The 22,026-nt window shown below is 61.6% G+C and overlaps 1 protein-coding gene across 11 annotated transcripts in view; it reads right to left on the bottom strand.

The window, feature by feature from the left end:
• The window catches only part of PRDM16 (PR/SET domain 16), a 347,520-nt gene extending 329,709 nt beyond the window's left edge, over nt 1-17,811 (bottom strand). For 8 of the 11 annotated variants that reach the window (XM_070604854.1, XM_070604818.1, XM_070604796.1 and 5 more), the window contains exon 1: nt 17,508-17,811. In XM_070604854.1, coding sequence (XP_070460955.1) covers nt 17,508-17,544 — 37 coding nt within the window. In that variant the 5' untranslated portion in view covers nt 17,545-17,811. The remainder of the gene's footprint in view (nt 1-17,507) is intronic. The other 3 variants (XM_070604899.1, XM_070604888.1, XM_070604864.1) reach the window with 1 other exon arrangement.
• Nucleotides 17,812-22,026: the final 4,215 nt, after the last annotated feature.

Here is a 22,026-nt window from a genome sequence, read left to right on the forward strand (position 1 = left end):
TGGGGCAGCCTTCCTGACGGGAGAGCGGAGCCCCCCCCCGACACCGGACAGCAAGTGCAGGTGCACATGGTCCCAGAGCAACAACTCCAGGCTGAACGGACACAAGCCTGGGGGTCCGAACTGGCCGGCCCAGCTGTGAGACCTCCACATGGACGACCCCAGGCAGGTGCCGTATAGTATATACACCCCCGCATGCACGAGTGTACCCTGTGATGCCTCAGTTTGCCCATCTGTCCGCCCTGAGAGGAAGGGGCCTGAGATGTGCAAAAGAAATGGGACCTGCGAGAGACGACTACCCAGGTCCCCAGGCCACCATGACCTTCACGGGCGCCCGTGGACACGTTCTGCAGCCTCACGGAGTTAGGCTAAAGGAAGGTGCCAGGCCCGTGCCCAGACAGCGGGTTTGTGGTCGGGGCAGACAGCCTCAGAGCTCCAGAGAGCTGACTGACCACTCGCTGTCAACCCACGTGTATAAGGCGCAGCTCTCGGGGCCAGACGCGCTTCCCACAGGCCTGGGGGACATCCCAACCGACGGCCTCCTGCTGCCTGCCCTTGAACCGGGAAGGTCACCCCAGGTGCCCCGAGAAGGCCTGCTGTGGCTGCAGGAGGTGAGCTGGCACAGGAACAGGATGCCGATTTCCAGGAAAGACAGGCAAGTCTATTCTTGATTCAGCCACAACCCCACAAGTTACAGATCCCCCACTTCACAGATGGAACGCTGGGCTCAGAGAGGCCGACAGGAGCCCGGGTCACACAGCTTGCAGGCAGTGGGTACAGGATTCGGTAGGGGTCTGTCTGAACCCCAAGCCTGTACCGCCCATCCACAAACAGACAGACTATGAGCACAGACACCCCACCCAGCTCGAGAGTCAGGATGCACCCACCCCCCTGAAGGGGGTGTCCAGCTCCTGCCCTGGGTCTGCCTTCCTCCCTTCCCCGTCCCAGAGCTGTCTGGAGCTGTGCTCAGGAGTTGAAGGTGTCACATCGTGGTCTGCCCAGGCCCTGCTGGGTAGCAAAACGAAGCTTCGGTTTTGGGCCACGAAATGATTCCGACCCAGCGGGGCAGAGATGCCCATCACCGAGGCTTGAGAAGGCCTTCAGGTCCATAGCGTCCCACCAAGACTGCAGGTGGCCCATCCACGTCCACAGCCCCTCGAGGCTGCAAGCCCCCTGCGTGTTGAGCTTTGTGCTCAGATTCCACCTAGACTTGCCTTCCAGAGGGTCAGGGTGGGCCCTGGGCACCAGCCCCCAGAGCAGGTGGATGTACCCACGTCCACTGACAAAGACGAGAATGATTAGGGGACAGAGGGGGCCGGATAAGGAGCCCAGATGCTGGGTGGAAACACACCCCAAGCACTCCAAAGCTGGGGCCAGCACCTGCAGCAGGGTGTGTGTGGGTCCCCCGGTGCTTCCGCCCACTCACAAAAGGCACCCAAGAGCCCCCAGCCCAGAGAGGCACCTCCCTGCCTGCTCCCCTACCCCCACGACAGCTGTGGTCCACTGGGCCCCGCATCGTGATTCACGAGGGATGCTCGTGAACAGCTCAGGCTGGGAAGTAAGATGCTGCCCAGGCCTCTCCAGACGTTGTGTTTTCAAGCGGGCAGGAGCCCTGGGTACTGGGACCAGCAGGCATGGCCTCCACTCAAATTCTCAAGGGCAGGGGCAGAATGGCCGGTGCCTCCCTGGCTCAAATGTTCTGGGCCAGCAGCCTCCACTCTGGGGCTGCACCTCAAATTTCGGCGACAGAGCTGCCGCAGAAAGCAGCCTGCTTTGTCGGCGGCCGGCGTGAGCTCTATATTGCCGTGGCCCCTCGCCCCCAGCATTCCGCGCCTCCCAGGGGGCAGATCATCCCACCCAGGGCCTCATGCCAGAACCCGGAACTGCAAAGTGCTTTCTCCAGCGCTGAGCATGCTGACTCGGTGCAGGGTTTGCAGGAATCTCCTTACTGGGCCCCAGGGTTCAGATCGAATGTCCCTTTGAAAGGGCCAAGGGGACCCTGTGCCCATGCTCCCGGGTCTGCATGACACCAGATCCAGCCCGTCCTGCCCCTGCTTTGGAGGCCATGCCCGCCCCACCCTAGGGAAGGGCCCCTAACATCCCAGGGCTGGTGAGGTCTGTCATCCCCAACGAAGGAGGAGGGAAAGGCCTGTCCCCAGCCCAGTGGATGCCAAGGCCCTCTCTCCTGCAGGGAGCCCCGCAGACCAGCATGTCCCAGGCTCCCTCTCCTCCTGCTCTGTCTACAAGCCTGTGGGACCAAAGAGACCCAGTGACAGCTCCCTGAATGAGTGTCCCCTTCACCTGCCAAAAATGTGCTCTGGTCTGATGTCTACGCATCAGCCTCAGAAACCGTCCAACACTAAAACCAGAGTCTGGCTCATGCAGTCACATCTGTGTTCACAGAGCACTCTGCATGTGTGTACACATGTGTATTTGCATGCATGTGTTTCACGTATACACACTGCATTGCACAGCTTGTGCATATATATGTATAAATGTGTGTGCATGTGCGTGCATGCATGTGCATGTGTGTTGCAAGTATGTGCCTTACACATGTGCGTGGGGTATGCATACATGCATGTGCGCCTATGTGGGTGTGGAGGGTATGTGCCTGTACACATGTGTGCATGCATGTGTGTGCCAGTGCATGCAAACTGATTACAGCAAAGCCCCCTTATCTTGCAGTTCCCTGAGCAAGTCCTAAGCATGTCCCCCCGAAGGCATCAAAGACACACTCTCAGAAGTCAGATGTCAGCTGGATTACAGCAGAGCAAGGAGAAACAGATTTCCTCTTTTCAGCTTTGGGACCTGCCAGTCAACACCCCAAAACCCCCTGGAAAAAAACTAAGCAAGAGACCCCAAAAGACAGGGTCCAGCTCAGAACTCTAACCTCTCCAAAGCGAGGCTGGCTTCCCTCCCCGGGGCTGGCACTGTGTCCCGACGCTCGCAGGGCAGCCCTGAGCAGGAGGCCCGCCACAGCCCCCCAGCTCTTCACTCCCGAAAACTTGGTGGATGGAGCCCCCAAATCCAATAAAGATGCCTGCCTGGGTCACACAGATAGCACAGCCGCTCGAGTCACCCCAGACAACCCACCAGGCCTGCGCACGATGCAGGGCACGGCTCCTCGGGCCAAATGCTCCCATCCGGGGCCTGCAAGGGCTTCAGGGAGAGCCGAACGCACGCCTAGGATCGTTTTCTCTCCACTTATCAAAATATCGTTTGGGACAAGCTGTGTAATCTGTAGACCACATCTAGAGGCCCCTGGGAGACTGCTCAGCCCCACACACTCACATACAAATCTGCCCTCGGCAGGTGCAAGAAAGTTCTAGAAACTCGAAATAGTTGCTAACAATGATAGCCTCGATCCCACAGACAGCAACAGTAATAACAACACCACGTCCAAGGACCCTGCATACATGGTGCCAGCCCTCCCTCCCCCAACTGAGGCCTCTTCCCCTGTGTCCCATCTGAGCCGTTGAGAAACATCAGTGGGGGGCCGTGATGAGCATCCTGCCCTGGAGCAGAGGAAGGAGAAAGTGGGGGCCACAGCCAAGGGGGACATAGGCGCTGGCCCTCAGTGAGCACACGGGTCTCATTTCATTCTTGCAGCCACACCAGGCTGGCCCTTCTGGACCGACAGGGTGAAGACACCCCCTCCAGCTCTCATGGGGACAGAGGCAGAGCTGGACCCTGCGTCTGCCTCACGGTGTCTGGAGAAATGCCCCCAGCCCTGCAGGCTGAAGTTCCCGGGAATGAGGATTTGTGGCACCAGCCATCGGGCCTGCTCCATCCTGACCCAGCAGAGGTGGGACCGGTCAGGGAGTCCAGGAGCTGACCTGCAGGGACAGGGGGCCATGGCTGTGGCTAGCATGTGTCCCCCAGCCTCAGCCCTGATAAGGGTGAAGGGTGCTTCCAAGGCCCCATCACCGCATCTCTAAACCTGAACCCACTTCAGCCGGGGGCCTCCTTGGGAATGGTCCTTGGAGCCCAGCAAGTTGGGGTTCAGTCACCCCTAGGTTCCCTGCATATCGGCAACCCTCTTGTCCCTCTCGGCTGTGGCCAAGAGTGAGCCCAGATTGAGGGCAGGTTATTGTCCCTCTGACACTGGTCAAACTGGCCCGGAGGTGCTGTGCCAACAGGAGACCTACCTGCTCCTGAAGATGGCAGGGAGCAGGAAACCTCCCTCACCGGGCCCCACAGGCTTGCACCAGGGCCCCGAGACCACCCGGACCACCTTCCCTCTTCACAGTGGCATGGGGGCCAAGGGCCAGCCTTCCACCCCGGGAGCTAACACTCAGCCGCAGGTAGGCCCATCGAGTTCCCGTGGTTTGTTCCAAGGTCTGCTAAGGCGGTGGAGCCGCTCGTCCCATTTGCAATTTGGGAATTGGAGACCAAGCGCCAAGCCTGAGGCTGGGGGCCGCCGGCACTCAACTCTGAGGTGTCTCAGGACTGGAGGCAGGTGAAGACCCCGCAGTGCCCGGCGTGACACTCACGGGCGTTCACCACCATCACCGGGCACCTTGGCTTCCTTGCCTGAGGCCTGCCCACTGGCCCGGGGCCTCTGCCTCTGGGCAGGCAGCGGGGAGGGTTTGGCCTTGTTTTGCTTTGACAAATTTGGCGAGTGTCAGGGCTTTGAGGAAGGAAGTTGACGGGATGCTGGCCCCAGTGGCGCCCCTTCAATGTACCCTGTGTGCCCACTTGTTGGTGACCAACACCCCATGGTCACGGTTTCCCAGGAGCCCATATCCAGCCCGGAGGTCCCAATGTTCTGGAGAGCCCACCGCAGGCCCAGCTGACTTGTCTGCGGCCACTTCTTGGTGCCCCTACCAGCCGCAGGGCCTGCAGGTGAGGCCAAGCATTATTCTGCATCCTGGTGAATAAAGAATCGGGGCTCTTTGTCAGCAAACGCCAGGCTGCATTCTTCCACGCGGGCCCTTTCCCTCACTCTGTCATGCTGAGTCTGTGGGTCAAGGAGGGGGACTCCCGAGGGGACAGATAGGACCAGGGCCGCCGTAATGGGCTTCTCACCCTCGCTGTGGCCATCAGCCCCTACCTCTTTGAACGAGGGTCGTCTGTCGGGATCGGGAGGCAACCTAAAACCCTGGGTAAAGGGAGAAGCTGGGCTGGGGCAAAGAATGATCCTTATCCAGGCTGCCAGCGGTGGGGGCCCGGCGGTGCAGCCAGATGGGCCTCCATCGGAATCGCCCCCCATCGTTAGCAGATGAGATTCAATAACAAACAGCAGCTTTGAGCGGCTTTATCTAACCTTTGGAAGGTAAGATTAACACCTTCGATGGGGAGAGAGTTAAGACTCTGGGGGCCCCTTTGCTTTGCAATTCCGATTCCCAGCCGTGAAACGAGAGCCCCTCCTGGGCCGGCTCTCTGCCCCTGGATTTCAGAGCCTCTTACTTTCCACTGGCTGTTTTAGCCCTTTTGTTCATAAGGACACTTGGCCGAATGTGCAGCCACCAAAACCCCACCCCCTCCCCTCGTGCACATGCCCCGCACTTGCACGAGCTCCCGGACCACGGGCAAGAAGAGCTCTGAGTACCAGGGACCGGGACTCTCACCTGGCTTATTACTAGAGACGCCAGGTCTCCCCGGGATCTGCGGAAATATGAAAAATCCCCCATCGTCCCAGATTTTACTTGCCGCTGCTCAGATTTCATTTGCCCAGAAGAAGCCATCGGACACGTTCCTCTGAGCAGAAATCTGTGATAAGCCCCAGGTCAGAGGAGAGCCGGCCTCACCGAGCTCACCCACAGCTCAGGCCGTGGGGCCGCCCGTGGAGGAGAGGCCATCGGTGCTCTAAACACAGATTGTCAGCAGAGCCGACGAACCGAACTTTGGGAGGTCCGAGGGCAGCACCCAGCATATCACAGCGGGTCTTGTTTTTAAAGTAACGTCAAATCACTTCAAGGGAAAAATTGATCTGTCTCTGATAGCTTTTCCTCCTGCTAACGTGATAAATAAATAATTAGCCACGTCGTCGAGCTGTTTCATTAAAGAAAAGGATGGCTGGATGGGCCGAGATAGAGAAACCGATCAAAAAGATGGAGTCCGGCTGGAACTCCCCGTGTGTTACGGCACCATTTGTATCCTGTCACTCACTAGCTTTATGTGCAGCCCGAGCTGGGAACTGAATACCCTATTCAGAGAGGTACTCACGGGCGTGTTATTGCAATTTAATATTTTCGCACACAGACACATCATTATCTCGGAACCTGACACTGGCAGCATAATTCTGTAATTTTTCAAGAGGGCCTAATTTTTCTAAATGTGAGCACCAGGGCCAGGATTATCTAAACACCCCTCTGCCTTTGTTTCTTCTCGGGGGTTGTGAACGTGCAGGAGAGTGCTCGCATAGTCCTGCTCTCCACCTTTGAACTCCTCCCGTCTCTTCTCCCACAACTGCCAGCTGCAAACGGCTCAGGACAGGCCCTGCCCGGCCACACAGCCACTGCTCCAGACACCACGGAGAGCGGAGCAGCGTGGGGCAGGGGGCAGCGAAAGTGAGAGGCTCTTTGCAAAGCACGAGTGGGCAGAGATGGTGAAATGCTTCTGACAAAACAGAAAGGAACATTTTGAGGGTAAGTCTCACTCAGACGTCAGAACCAGACCTGCACACAAGTGCAAGCATACGTGTACATGCACAGCACACGGGCACATGCATGGACACGTCTGCACACTCACTGGAAACCATCTCAGCACGATGTGCTCAGCACATCTCAGCACAATGACACTGACGTCTGGAGGGGTCTGTGTTGGGGGTCGTGTCTCCTCTGAGCAGCATCGGCTCTGGCCAACAAAATGCTCCCCAGTTTTCAGGCAGTTCAAGAATGCATTGGCCTGGGAGCGGTTTGCAAGGAAGCCCAGATTTCCCGGGAAGGCCTCTCAGGACAAGTGGGTGGCAGCAAAGAGGAAGGTGGCATAGCCTGGTGGACACGCCGCACCCAGTGATGGTTGCCGCAGCCTGAAGCTGCTCAGTTTTTACCCAGCAACAGACATTCTCTGGGTCACAAGCTCCCTTCCGAAAGGGACCCCAGGGAACTTCTGGCAGCGTGGTGCTCTCCTCTATGCTGACACCCCAAAAATATCCCCCAGGACCACCCTGTCCTTTAACCCTGATGCCACGTGCATGCTCAGGGCTGGGCCAGCAGGGCAGTGAGTGAGGAGATGGGTGATCAACAGCCGCTTCTGAATCTGGGGTCTGGAAACGGTTGTCAGGTCAGCACAGGCTGGAGATGCTGATTTTCAACACAGCAAAGACCTAATCGTATTGCTTTCCCCGGGACTGAGGGAGAAAGTGGCCTCGTGGCAAAAATATGAATTCTGGGGAAATAGTCTCATTCTGAGCCTTCACGAGGGAGCGTCATCTGAGGGCAAGTAAGTGCCAGGCAGTGACAGAGGCTCGGGACCCGACTGCACTGGGAGGGAGCAGGCGAGGGGGGCGGAATTGAGAATAATGCCCAGCACTTTGCCCGGGAGCCCGGTGGCCGTCCTCTGGTCACCATTTGGGCTCCTCCGGTGAGTATCACTTTCAGTCTTTGTTTAAATGTTTTATGGACCAATGTGACGGGGCCTCTCTGAAGAGGCTGTTACAGCCCATTGAGCAGATACAAACGTCTGTGCTCTTTTCAATGCATGTCCCTTTCCCAGGGACCCAACTAGAAGGAGGGTTGGGGGTCTATTATGTAAATCCATATTTCGGCATAATATGGACTGCCAGCTTCTGAATATGGATACGGGGATTACACTGTGTCACAGGAAAGAGTTCCCGGTCACATTCAGTGCCCATTCATCACACACCAACCCAGGCGCTCAGCCCTGTGCCGAAAGGCCGGCGGTGCCACGCCTGCCATAGGGACCAGAGAAACACGCCACCAACATCATGTGAGCCACCGAATTTGAAAGAGAGAGAGAAAAGGCTCCTGGAAGCAGACAGATGTGTAAACCTTCTCTCCAGCATCCCTCCCTCCCTCTCCTTTTGGCCTCTCTAATTTGAAGAGCTGTTAGTTGGGGGTCCAGGGACCCCTCTGCCCGCACAGAGGCAAGGCCAGGGATACCCGAGAGCTGAGTGTCTCCAAGCATGCTGAGATGGGAGGTGGCCTGCTGGTCTGAGTCTGGCTGTATCCCCTTCTCAACAGTTTGGACACGGAGGCCCAGATCCCGGGACAAGGACCTGCTGGCAAGAGAGGATCAAAGAGGATCAATTCGCATCTGCAAATCCCCAGACCCGCCACATTGCCCAGTGGTGTGACCATGTCTTCCTCTGGGTGGGCCAACCACAAGCGAGCATCCCACAGCCACCCCCAGGGCCCCTCAGGTGTGTCTTGGAGCCCCGCACACAGAAGGCCTACAAACAACGTGCTGGACTCCAGGGGGCAGAGACGAAAGGACGACGGAATGGAGCTGCTGAAACAAACAGAAGCCCCGACCCCCTGCAGGAACCGGGAGACCGCTGATAAGAGAAGAGCTGGCAGATGCCAACAGCTGTTTACCCCCAAAGGCCGACGTAAGGATTGGAAAGGCCCAGTATGGCTGAAGGGCCAGGAAGGCACGGGAGGGGGTCGACACCCTTGGAGCTCAGCAAGCTCCAGGGTGCAGGTCAGAGGAGCCTAAACAGGCCTGAGCACCTGTGTCTCCCAGTTTGAAAGTAAAATCACAATGAAGGACCACGTGCCTGTGTTTTATTTCACGACTGAGCTGAAGGGCAGTGATGGGGTGGGCCCTTTGCTGGATTGGGGCAGACCAGCAGGGTGGCAGGGTGTTATGCAACTACAGCGATACTGCAGAGCTGGTGGCCAGTACCCTCAGCCTGGCCTGCATCCCTGCAGGCCTGCACGCCCCTCTATGGCCCCTTGAATGCCCCGACTAAGCTTGGGAGGAAGAGGACCAACCAAGCAGGCCAAGGAGATAAAACCAAACTCGGTTCCGACTGCCTGTCGGATTGGAAGGGGTCGTTCTCACTCACCCCCATTTTCCAGGCTAAAGCACCCCACCAAACACTATGCCGGACCCTTCCAGAACCTTCTGTGCAGTCCTCTCTGCTCGAGGCTGGGACTGGAAAAGAAGGAGGTGCAGATGCACACGCGTACACGCACTGCAGCGCTTCAACTGAGTTCCAATTCACTTTCATTATCCCAAACAACCTCCCTTGCCCTGGTTTCACAAGGGCCAGGTTTGGCGCCAGCGAGGGGAGGGGTGTCCTGCCGGCAGAGCCGAGTCACGGCGCATGGGGATCAGAGTGGGATTCGTGCACGGTACGGTTAGAGGGTGCAGAACGGGGTGCAGGGTTTCTGTGGCCTGAGGCAGGAAGCTCCCAAGCACATGCCCCCAGCCTGTGCCATGGCAGGGCTGCCTGCAGGGCCCACGTGAGGCCTGGGGAGCAGCGTCCAGGGCGCCGGTCAGCCAGGACTTGATGTTTGCACGAAGCGTCCAGCTTTGTTGTTCCTTCTCAAGTAGGAAAGTAGACAAAGCCACTTACTTCTCAACTCAGCAGCACGCCGAACAGAAAGTAAACCGCAGGCCTGAGGACCCTTCCTGGCACACAGAGGTCCATCAACGGGGCCTTGTCCCCGAGCCAGGCATCTGGGGAGACCTGGCCGAGGCTCTGTCCACCCGGCCCCACCACTGTGCCTGTGTCCCCCCCGCAACAATGCCCCACCATCAGCCACATTGAGATTCAGTATAGAATATAAATCTTGCGTCAAAAGCAGAAAATCAGATCTACCTAAATCCATCCAGGTGAGCCAGGAGGCTAATGGGCAGGGTGAGGGGATAGTCCTTAACGTGGCCAGAAATGCCTGACTATTTTCCAGGAATTCCCTAAGAAAACCCCAGTGAGACCTGGGAACCCCTCTCCTCCCCGCATCGCACCAGCAGGACAGCAGCCCCGGTCCCCAGCCTTAGACCAAGCCGACTGAGGCCTTTTCTTCCCGGTAACGCCCCTTGACACTACCTAGGGATGGAGAGGAAGACAGACCGCCTAGAAGAAGCCCAAGGCGCCGGCATGGGGACAACGACCAGAGGCACAGAGGCTGAGCCAGTGTCTCTTTCTCCTTCACAGCCAGACACGGTCCCTCGCCACCTCCAGGCTGGGGAAGAGCCAGAGGCCACTCGGCAGGGGCTTCGGCTCTCCTCAGAGCAGATCTCAGAACTGGGACACAGAGGCTCAGAGGAGCCCTGAGCTCTGCCCAGCACCCGCTCCCCGAAGACCCCCCGTGCAGTCTCTCTAGACACACACCCACGGCAGAAAGGAGCAGCAGCCTCACCGTCACCTGCCGCCCCCACCCGCTGCCTCGTCAGCTCAGGCTGCGCTTCCCGGACAACTCTGATCCCCACACAAGCACTGGGCACACCCACCCACCCCACCCCACCGACCGACGACGGGGTGCAGACGGAGGGCACACGCCCTTCTGGGAAGTGCGTTACCACCGAGAGGCAGCGCGAGTCTGGTGAATTCCCTAGGCGAGTTTACTCTGCAGAATCCTCTGTGGGGTTCAGAAAGCGGGGGTCCCAGAGCCCCGGCTCTCTGGCTTTCCAGAGCAGAGTTTTGGAGGTGAGCAGCAAGGGCTGCTCCTCTTCCCCGAGTCTGAGTCCGGAACACTTTCCGTGGGATGTTTCTGCTCCCACGACCATAAAGCCTGCGTGTTTATGGACCCCTCCTCCCACCCGAGGAGGGGTCACGGGGCCGGGGGCCTGCGGGCTCTGCAGCAGGAGCCTGTCGGTCCCCTCTGGCCCAGGCATATTTCAGATGAGTCTGTCCCTGCGCCAAGCATTCCATCTCAAGAGCGGGGTCAGGACAGAAGGAACAAGTGACCCCGTACTCATCAGGTCTGTTGACAGACAGGTTACACTGTCTCCATCCTGAAAACGAGTGCTTGCGGTGGGAAACAGCACACGCGTCAGGATGCAAAATGTGCATGGGATAATACGGGGCCTCATCTAGAGGAGAGAAAACGTTCACCAGGACCCAGCCATGTTTTAAAATGATTATAAATTATTTTAACAGTGCATTTGCAAAGGGTTATAAAAACAGCCATAATATATTTTTTTCCTTAGATTCTAGAATTACCAGTGTGACAGCTAATGCAATAATGATTTGTTTCAAATGCCAGTGTTTAAGCTGTATAAAGCTGATTTTATACATTTTTCCAGTAGGCCGCATTGTAGTTAATGAAATTAAACACACCAATCGCATTTGTCCCCAGGGGACGAGGAACTGAACACACCACTGGTTTATTTTTTTATTAAAATAAATTGCAGCCGGCAAGATGGACTAATTGCATACAGAATTGAAAAAGAAACATTCCATTGATATAATTAAGCCAATTTTCATGGACAGAAATAGTTATAGTGGATATAAAATAAGCAAAGCCTCCACCAGAATCTGACTTCCCTCCTCTTTTGCACAGAATGTTAACTATTAAACAAATATGTATCTCAGATCTACACGCTCCTCTCCGTGAGCCCCAGGGCATTGTTCCTCAAAGTCTCGGGAGAGCCCAGCCGGTGGACCAGCCGAGGCACCTCCAGACCAAGGAGGATTTGATGGCGAAACCCCTAGAGTGGAGAGCGGTCAGAGCAAAAGACGCCACCCCTCCACTGCCCGGGGGGCCCTCAGGAGTTCAGGAGTACTGGCCGGCACGGAGCGGCCACCGAGGCCCTGGCCGCAGCCTGTGAGGTGGCCAGACTTGAGGCACAGCGGCCGAGCCAGGCTGGAGCAGCATGTGCAGGGGCCAGCTCCTTCTCTGTGCCGGGGCTCAGGTTCACACAGCAGCTCCCTGGCTGTCTGGGGGGAGGGGCGGTGATGATTTCCCTCCAGATATGGGGTGGGGGTGTGGGTGGGAGGTGAGGGACAGGTCCCATACTTCCTGCATTGGCTCAAAGGGGATGGCAGTAAGTGAGGGTGCAGGCAAGGAGGCCCCTGGTCAACACTTTCACTAACCGGCACCTGCCCTTGGCAGAGGACGCAGAAAGCCAGGGCTGCAGAAGCTGGGGAAGCCAACCTGGGCGGGGGACGGAGCAGCGGGGGCGTCCAGACCCAATGAGGGAAGCACCCGGGCTGGAGGAGGCTGAGCGCACGCATGTCAGCCAGTTGCATTCACAAGCTGTAAGCACACTGATGTCTTATTTGCTTTTGAAGAACAGACTTGTTACAAGCTGAGCACTGGCCTTGGGAAAATGCGTAAACCCTGACAACTTAAAAAAAAAAATCCTATGGAATTAATTGCAGCCTGCAGTGTGCTGGAGGGCTGGGGTACAAGCCAAATAAGAAACCTTGGAGGGCTTTATTTAAGTGACATTCACTTTCGCCCTTAACTTGCTGTGCGACCTCCCATGATTTACTTGACCTCTCTGTGCTTTGGGTTTCCTACCCCTAAAAGTGGTGCCAGCTACCCACACTTCATCCTTCTCAGGGTCAGTGAAGGGGTCACATCACCCAAGTGGACCATGAGTGCCTCTATGGGGACCTTGACCTTCTCCCTGGAGGTTGCCGGGGCGACAGGGACGGGGCAGTGGTTTAGGTTGCAGCACGCTCCAGGCCTCCCCAGAGACAGGTGCGTGGAGCGAGTGCACAAGGCCCACGCACCACCCCGGGAGAAGCTGGGCCCCGGGATGCCGCCCAGGAAGGCGGAGGTCGATCCTGGAAAGCCCGACCCCGACCCTCCGGCTAGCTCGGTTTTCCCTCACGGTCTCCCCCTCGGCCCACCGCCCCGGCTTAGGCGCAGGCTCCCAGGTGCACTCCCAAGTCTCTTCGGCCCCAGGTCCGCGAAGCGACTGCAAACCCGACCCAGATCTGTCGCCCGCAGAGTTGGGGTCGGGGTCGGGAATCGGGGGACTCGGAGCGCGGAGCCCGCCCTTCTCCGTCCAGGAAGCCAAGAGGCGGAGACCATTGAGGCCGGACCGCGGCTCCGGAGGACGGCTCTGCTCCCGCTGGGCTGGGGTCCCGGGCGCCCGGGCGCAGCCATCTCCAGGAACCGGCTGCGCGGTGTAGACGCGGGCGCCGCTGGCGCCGCGCAGTAGCTGGCCGCGACTTTGGACGAGGAGAACGGGGAGCTCAGCCCGGATCCCCAGGCCCCGCGCCCCGGCCCGGCCCGGCCCGGCGGTCTGGAGCCCTCGCCGGCCCGAGTCTGCGCCCGCGGCCGCCCGCCGTCCCGCGCCGCCAGGCCCGCCGGCTCGCTGGCCTCGCGAAGTTTCTTTCCCGCACGGGGACGGCGCCTGGCTGTTCCTCGTCCTCCCGCGCCCGCTTCGTGAGCTGCAGCGTCCAAGACTTGTTACACGGGTTTGATTCAAAACGTGATAAATTGTATTTAACGCTATTTGAAATTTTTAAACGAAATTATTCAAAAGATTTTTAATCCTGGATAATTTTTGTTGAAACTCTAATTATACATCACCTTAATTAGCAGCCCCAGCCCCCCAAGGATCCCTAATTGCCTCCTAATTGAATAAAACAGGGGGCTAATCGCGCCCATGGCGGCGCAGCGAGCTGGCGCGCCTCCCCCGAGGGGCCCGCTCTGGGGAACCCCCGGCCAGCCACACCGCCGGCACCTGGCCTCTCAACAGAAACGGGGGACCAGACTCTCTGCCCCGCGCTCTGCCCAGAAGGGGGACGCGTGGTGTGCGGGAGCCGCGGGGGCAGGCAGACTCGGGGAGGCCCGTCTCGCATCTGCTCTGCCCCCGCAGCCGACAGAAGGAGCAGGGCGCCCCGGGCCGGCTCGTCGGGATGTTGGGGACCCTAAGCCGCAGGCAGTGGCCATCCCGGGGACCCCGCTGGGAGGTCACTCCACCAACAGGACTTAGTAACCTCCCGTCCCACAGGCTCACCTGCCGGGCCGACGGCGACGCAGCGCCTGCGGGCGCTCAGCGCACCGCCGCGGGGCACCTGGCCTTGGCCGCCAGCCCTGCAGCCGCCCCCGCACCTCGGCCTCCGCGTTTTCGCCCGAAGCGGGCGAGCCGCCGACTCCCGCCGGACCTTTCCTAGCGCTGCTGCCCTACCAGGCGTCCAGACAGGAGGCTGCCGTCCTGGCTCCAGGGAGAGGACTGCGGGAAGGGGCAGCCTCCCCGGGGGGTGGGGGGAGGCCCAGCAGAGCCCGGGCCGGGCCTGTTTCGGCTGCGGAGAAGGAGCCGGCTGGCAGCTCAGCCGCAGGCGGCGCTCCCCCCACGCTGTCACAGGCACACCTTCCTCACACACATCACCCTGGAACGTACGCAAGACACGCAAAGTGCGACATCTAGCAGAGAGAGCGACCCCCACCCACCCCAGGGGCTACATGGCAGTTGTCTGGATGACACTATCCCCAGTCCTGGGATGTGTGGGGTCTGTCACTCCATGGGGATCAGGCCTCAGGGGCAGCTCAGATAAGGGCCCTGGCTGGACCCAGTGTCTCTTGGGGCACATCCACCCTGGCACAGGGGCCCCCCAGCTGTGCTGTAAAGAGGTCAAGAGGGCACCGTGTCTGTGCTGACCCCCCACCTGCCCACCTGGCTCACAACAGTGGCAGAAACACACAGCTCTTGTGAGGCATTTCATTTTTTAGCATGGGGCAGGGACAGCCGCGTTTCCCCACAGGCTAGCACTGCCCTCGCTGGGGGAAGGGGCCCCTGGACCAGATCTGTCCTCCCTCTGCCGGGGCTCCCAGGCTCAGGGTGAGGAGCTGGGGGACTCCCCAGCAGCTGAACTGCAGCCCAGGCCTGGGCGCCCCAATGGCCTCTGCCCTCGGAATGCTCCACTCTGAGCCCCCAGTGGGAGCACCACAGGTTCTACCAGCTCAGCCAGAGGCCTGCCCAGCAGGAGAGATCCCCGCTGAGTAGGCTCCTGGGTAAAACCAACGAATGACAGCCCAAGATACACCCTCTGGGGCAGCCCCCCACGCTCTGAGTCAGGGAGGCACATCCACTGACCTGGTCGTCCTTCCATGCCCGGCTGCAGACACAGCCCAGCCCTGCACACTGGCCTTGCAACCTTGACCTCTTTCCCTTCCCCAAGCCCCCTGACCCTGCTGGGCTGTGGCTTGGGGTGGGCTCTGCTGGCAGCATTGGGGCTGCCTTGCTGCCTCAAATTCAGGTAATGGAGTCAGGTCCCCAGGGACGTCCACATCTGCGTAAAATATCGTCCAATGAAATGAAATTCCTCAGCAGATCCTGGGCTCTGTGTCAGGCAGGCGGCCGCCGTCCTGTGCCTGCCTCGGCCACCTTCCTGGGGAGGGCTGGGGCAGGCGTCCCCGCTGTGGGGCCGGCGCAGGAGAGGTTCCCAGTGCTTCCTCGAGTGTGGGCTCCAGCTGGGTCTGGGCCTGACAGATGAGCTCTGTGTTGGCTTTTCGTCACGAAGGACTCCCAGGACAGGCAGACCTGCGCTCTGCCCTCCCCTTGAGTCCAGCTCTTCGGCCTTCAGGCCAGGCTGCAGGACGCTCCAGGCACCCGTTCTGGGTCCTGGGCAGAGCCCGGAATGGCAACCTTCCCCACCTGGCAGGGGTGGAGCAGATAAGAGCTGAGGGCTGGAGGGAGGGGTGGCCTGCCGGCTGTGGGCCGCTCAGAAGTTTCTGGGGCCTCCCTGGGCACACTGAGTTGGTCTCTCGCTTGCAGCGAAGGCCGGAGAAACCAAAGCTGCTTTCCACTCTCTTGCTCCAGCTTCGGGCACTTCCTCGGGGCGAGAGCCTGACCAGGGCAGCCTGCAGTCCCAGGCCCAGACTCTGGGAAGGCCTTGCAGCGCACACACAAACCCGAAGATGCACACGAACACGCACATCCCACGCGCCCCGGGCAGGCACGGTAGCACGCACAGGCCGCGGTGCCAGCCACGAAATGCGGGGCCTTGTTCGTACCAACAGGGGCCAGAGGTCAAGGGAGGCCGGGGAGGCCGAGGCCGTCAGCACCGGGCAGAGGAGACTGGCTGGGAAGGGGCGCCTCAAGGAGGGGCCCGGAACAGCGCCGGCGGAGTGCGGGGGCATCCTGCAGAAGCTGCGAGCTGCTTTTCCCCCGGCGGGCCTCCGCGCGGCCTACGACTGCGGGGCTGCTGTTGGGGGCCGAGCCGGGCCGAGCACCGAACCAAGAGAGCAGAACTTCGGAAAACTGTCGCGAGTTTCGAGCCCACCGTGCTAACGCTTAGGGGCTCGGCCGTGGGTGCTGTGAGGCCGGGCCGAGCAGGGTCAGGCCACGGAGGAGCGGACGGAACGGCCTGGTGGTCGGGCAGGGAATCCCAAGGGGAGCGGGCCGGTGACCCTTCCGCGGGTGGGCGGGTGGCCGGCGGAGAAGGGGGCGGCGAGAGCAGGAGGCGCCGATTCCGCCCCGCGCGGCGCTCGCCGCTTCGCTGCAGCCGGGCCGTGGCCGGGACTGCGGGAGCCGCGCTCGCCGGGCCGCGGCGCCGCCGTCCCCACCTGCCTGCCTTTCGGGCCACAGCCCCGGGCCCGCTGGCCTCGCAGCCGATGGCGCCGGCCGCAGGGGTGCGGAGGGCGCACGGCTGGCCCCAGGGCGCGGCGGCGGGCGGTGATGCGGGCGGTGGGCGCACCCGGCCGGCGGCGGGGACCGGGACGGCAGCAGGCTGGGCGCGCGGAGCCCGGGGCTCGGCCGGAGACTGAGCGAAAGAGAAAGTAAGACCGGGGACCGGGCAGTCTCGCCGGAGCAGCTCTGTCCCCACCGGGCCTCACGGCTGTGCCAGGAGAGCGGGTGCGGGACAGTCCGAACGGGGCCCGAGGGCGGCGGCGGGTCGGAAGGCGGCCCGGTGGGGACCCTCCTGCCAGAGGCACCGGCGCCTGGGCGGCCCGCGCGGGCTGCCGGAGTCACAGAGGAGCGCCCGCCGCCGCGCGGGGCACCAGTTGGGAATAAACTTCACGACCATAGTTCCAAGCCCGGGAAGACGTCTCCATTTTGCTCCCCCAGTGGCTGTGGCTGTCCTGCCGTCGCCACCCCTGCCCTTGCGCCCGCGGAGCCGGGTGGGCGCCGGCCCGCGCCCCCTCCTCCGCCCCCTCCCCGGCTCGGGGTCTCCCTCCTCTGCGCCCGGCTGGCGGACGCCAAAGGCGGTGCTCTAGCGCCCACTATTTCAAAAGCCCGGAATATGATTTGACCAGGACTGAGAGCCACTCGGAGAGAGAGAGGGAGAGAGCGAGCGAGGAGGAAAAAGTTGCTCTCCCCTTTCGTCAACTTTTCGCTAACTTTCGCTTTTCGCTCCCCTCCACCCCCAGCCCTCCCCCTCCGCCCCCCTCCCTGGCCCCCACCGCGCGCCTCGGGTTCCCGGGCCCGAGCGCCTGACAAGGGGGGGGAGGGGGTTCGGCGAGGAGGGGGCCGGCGCCTTCGGGGAGCGCGCGGCCCGGGCGCCCCGAGCCTCCGCGCCGAGCCCGGCCGCCCCGGAGCGCGGGAGGAGGAGCGGCCCCCGGGCCGCGCGGCCGATCCGGGGGCCGGGAGCCTGAGGCGCGCCGGCCGCGCCCCGACGCGCACCCCTGGCCCGGGCGCCCCGGCCCCGCGGCCCGGGCCCGGCGGCGCGGCGCGGCCGAGCGCGGGAGACTTACTTTTGGCTAGCTTCCTCGCCCTCGCCTTGGATCGCATGGTGTCGGCTCGCGGAATCTCTCTCCTCCTCCTTGAGTCCAGAAGCAGCTACACACTATCTTCATCTCCCCAGCATTGTCAGTTTGGACACCTTCGCACATGCGCACAGAGCACTCAATCTGACACCCCTCGCCGGGGCCAAAAAAACTTTGCAATGTATTCATCATCCTCATCGTCGCGCCGCCGCCGCCGCCGCCGCCGCCTCGGCGCGGGATTGGGGGGCTCTCCTCTGCCTTCCCGGTCTTCCCCTCACTTATCTCTCCCCCCGCCCCCTCCCCCCCCCTCGCAGCGTAGCTCGGAACTGGCCCTTTAAGAAAACATTCCGTGCTCCGCGCTCCCGCCCGGGGCCCGCACCCCGGACACTTTAAAAGGACCCAGGTGGCCCCGGAGGCGAGATGACTGTCCCCCCCACCCTTCCCCTGGTCGCGTCGCTCTGCTGCTCCCGCCCCAGCCTGGGCCGAAGATGGAGTGGCGGCTGCGTTTGTCCTCGCGACTTCCTTGGATGTGGGGGCAAACGCGCCGACAGTTCCGACGAGGATCTGGCTGGTTTTGCTTCGTTTTATTGCATTTTATTACTAATTAAAAAGCTTTGCGTTCACCGTCGCCCCAGCCCGCTTTTCTCCCTGTCTCTCCCCTCGGCCCCCGCCCCCAGCCCGCGATCGCCCGAGGGGGTGTCCGGGCCCGCGCGCCCAACCCGGCTCCTCCGAAGCCCCCTCCGGGCCCCGCCGCCCCCCGCGGGCCTCCCCGGCCCCCGCCCCCTCCCCTTCGCCCCCACCCAACCGCTGCTGCTTCGGGCTTCGCGGCTCAAAACAACAGCGGCGGCGCCGCCAGCTCCGCGCTCCGCCACTGCCCCGGCGGGCGAGCGGGCGGGACTCGGACCCGCCGCTCTCGGTCCCGCGCAGAGCCGCGGGGAGCAGCGCACCGGGCACAGGGGAGGCAGCGCGGGGTCAGCCGTCCGAACACCGGGGGCCCCGCACTTCGCCGCCCTGGGGGCGGGCCCACGCACTCCTGCCTCCGGGGCCCCCAGGTGAGTACCCAGTGGCGCGAGCGCCCGATCTGGGCCACCTCTGGGGACCCGGGCCTCTGGGGACACTTCCCCCTCGCCTCTCGCGGCCCAGGTGCGTCACGGGCGGGAGGGCCGGCGGAGCAGGTGGAGAAGCGGAGGCAGGAGCCCGCCGCGGGCCTCTTCTCAAACTCGCAGGCGGGCAGCGGAGGGCCCCGCTGGGCGCAGGCAGGGTGTCCAGGCCCAGGGGCCTGGTGAGGACACTGAGAATTCCTCATTTGAGTATGTGTGGGATTCGAGAAAGAATTGGAAGCAAACGCAGGCGCTGAACCCCGCGCCCTTTCCAGCACCAGGGTTCTGCCGGGCTGCAGGACTCGGAGCTGCCGCTGAGTCAACCTGAGCTGGAGAGGGTCGTGTTCGCGGTGCGGAGTCTCTGCAGCCCCGGCTGGGCTCCTGGCCATGCCCCCGCCCCCACCCCCCCCCAGGCCCCTTTGTTGTGCAGTGAGACCGGTAGCGCCTCCGCCGGAACCTTCATTCGAACCCCGCGCCCTTGCCACAAAAGAGGTGAACCGGCCAGGGCCGAGGAGCCAACCCCGACACCGCAGGGTCCTAGCAGAGGCACCCCCGATGGCGAGGGGCGCACGGCCAACGCCATCCCCGAAGAGAAGCCGGGAGGAGCCGGGCTCGGCAGGCAGGAGCCGGCGGCGGCGGTGCGCTGGGCCTTCCGCCTTCGCGCCTCCGCATTCTGCAGCCGCTTCCCCGCTGGGATTCGAACCCGGACAGAGCCCCCACTGCTCGGGGCGACAAGTCTCGCGTTCCTCTCGCCTCCCCACAGAGAAGGTGCTCTCTGCCGGCTCTGATTCTCACTGACCGCTGCCTCTGCTGTTTCCGGCCCTAGGTGAGTGTTGCCCGCGGCAGCGCCTCGCGCACCAGCAGCTCAGTCTCATTGCCACCGTCCTTCAGAGAGCCGGTCGCCCCCACCCTCACCCTGACTGTCTTTTCCTGCGGGCTGGGCAGAGGGTCCCTGGGCCTTGCTGCCAGACTGTGGGGTCTCAATAGGGAATCCTCATGGGGGAGTAGGGTATTGCTGCAGGCCCCAGCAGGCTCAGAACCCACTGACGGGTGGTGGGGGAGGAGGTCCCTGGTAGAGGAAAGAGGGGAGCTGGGCCCCCCCCCCACTCTGGAGCTGTGCCTCCTAACCTAGCCAAGGCAGGCTGCAGCTGGTGGGCTGAACCTGGCTGGGGCCACCGCCAGAAAGAACACAAGGTCACCCCAGGGCCCCCTTGCCCGGAGCCTACCAGGGGCTGAGTATGGGGCTGAGGAGAACAGTGGCACCTGTGAAGCACTCCCACCTGCAGACAGGGTCCCTTCCCCACCCCCAGCCCAGCCCAGCACTCTTCCCTGCCCGCCTGCCCAGGAGGCAGCCCGCAGGCCCCAAGGTGGGGGAGGCACAGCCTTCTCCTAGGGGCGCCCCAGCTCACTCAGGCCCTCTCCCTGCTCCCTCCCTCAGCTCAGGAGGCAATAAAACCCTCCAGCCCTGGCCAGGCTGGGCCAGGACACCCTCCTGATTCTGGGGCTGTGCCCTTGCCAGGGTCTGGGGAAGGAGGGCTGGAGGCCTGGGAAGAAGGCCTAGGCCCCGGGGAGGTGGAGGGTGCTGCTGCTTAGGATCTGTCTGCGGAGGGGGAGGAGGGGTCCGGAGGAGCAGCCCAGGAGCCACACCCCCAGGCGCTGCAGCAGCGGAGGCCAGCCAGCGCGATCAGCTCGAGGAGTGTAAGCAGACTGTCCCCAAGGCCATGGCCCTGGCCGAGGTTGGGTCCTGGCCCGGCCAGGCCCTGCCCCCGCGTGGCCAGACTTAGAACAAATTGGAGAGCAGGTCAGGCATTGTGGAGTCCCAAGGAGAGAGTGAATGAGCAAGGACAATCAGACTGCCGTCCTCCTGGGCACCCAGCCCCGTGTCCTGCCCCACAGACATTTGGGGACTCTGGAGTGGAGGTATGGGAAAAGGAGCAGTTTTCATTGCATTGATACTCAAAGGTTTAAGGGCAGTTTTCAAACTGAGCCAAGCTCTGGGGAATCTTGTGGTCGATGCCGGGCCTGGGGGACCCCGCACTGGGAGGTGGAAATGCTACCCACCCCATCCCGGTGACCTCCTTGGCTTCTAACTCTGTCAGACTGTCAGAGGCTGGTGAGGTGCGGGTTGGCTGCGTGGACGTGCCCTACACTCTATCGAGTTTTGGAACTGAGTTCATTGCTGCAATCTAGGGGGCCGAGAAAAAGGACTTTTACCACCAACTTCCGCTGCATTCTGGAGCCCCGATTCAGCCCCCGGAGCTCTGCCCTCTCCCAGCCTTTCCACCAAGCAGAGAGAGGCAGCTGGAGACCCATGATCAGATGAACTCTTTTGGGAGTGGGCGGGTTTGGGAGAGCGAGCAAAGCTGGTCCTACAGTGCTGTAAGAAGCATTGTGTGGGGTGAGCAGGGAGGGGTCCCCGACTCCGAGGCTCCCCGAGAAGCCACGAGCAGTAAAACCACACTGGGTCTCATGGTGCTCTCCTGAGTCCACTCACTCCAGGGCTGAAGGGTCCCTTTGCTCAGCCAGGACCGGTGCCCCATGCCACCTCTCAGAGGCCAGGCCTCCGGAGAGGAGGTCTGTGTGCCTGGAGTGCAGGGTCCGAGCTGCCAAGCCGCCCTGCCCAGGCCCTCAGGTGCCAGGCAGCCTGGCTTCGGACTGCCCAATGGGAGGTGGGAACGCGCTGGTGATGGATGGCCACATGCGCCAACCTGGCCAGGTTCTCTGCTCGGCTCTGAGCTCCTTAAACTTGGCCAAGGGCTTTCAGGCACCCAGTGTCTGGGCTCCATCAGATTCCATGTCGAGCTTTGCTCACCCTCTGGTTCCTGCTCAGAAAAACTCTGAATAGTTAAGAGAAAAAAAGCAAGTCTCCTTTAATTTACATATGGGCTTTCCTCTGAGATCCGGAACTGTCCCCCGGAGGTTCCAGACCATCATCCCACCCTCAACTGGGGCCACTGAATCAGATGGAGCCGGGGGTCTCCCTCCCTGGGCACATTCTCCTGCCCTACTCTAGATGGACATGACTCCCAGGTTTGAGTGACAGAAAGCTGAAGACTATGAGGGATGCTTGGGGACAAGCCAGTTTGGTTCCCACCACACAGAGGAAAAAACGGAGGTGGTCTTGGCGCCAGTAGGGCCTGAATGAAGAGGGCTTCCAGCCCGGGGCAAAGAGCTAGCTTGAGCATTTGGTCTAGAATGGGGGTGGTTGGGGCACAGAAAATCTACTACACAACCTACACAATGGCCCTACAGGGGCCATTTCCTCCCCATGGAGCCTCCACACTGGCCCACAGCTGGCGCTTCCCCCAGCACGGAGCCTCAGCTCCAGACTGGGGCCGCAGGAGCCTCCCTGGACTCTGGAGTTACTATTTCAGGCCCCTTTTTGCCCCTCTTCTTACCCAACGCCC

This window comes from Equus przewalskii, chromosome 2 (assembly GCF_037783145.1).
Source record: "Equus przewalskii isolate Varuska chromosome 2, EquPr2, whole genome shotgun sequence".
Classification (NCBI taxonomy): Eukaryota; Metazoa; Chordata; class Mammalia; order Perissodactyla; family Equidae; genus Equus; species Equus przewalskii.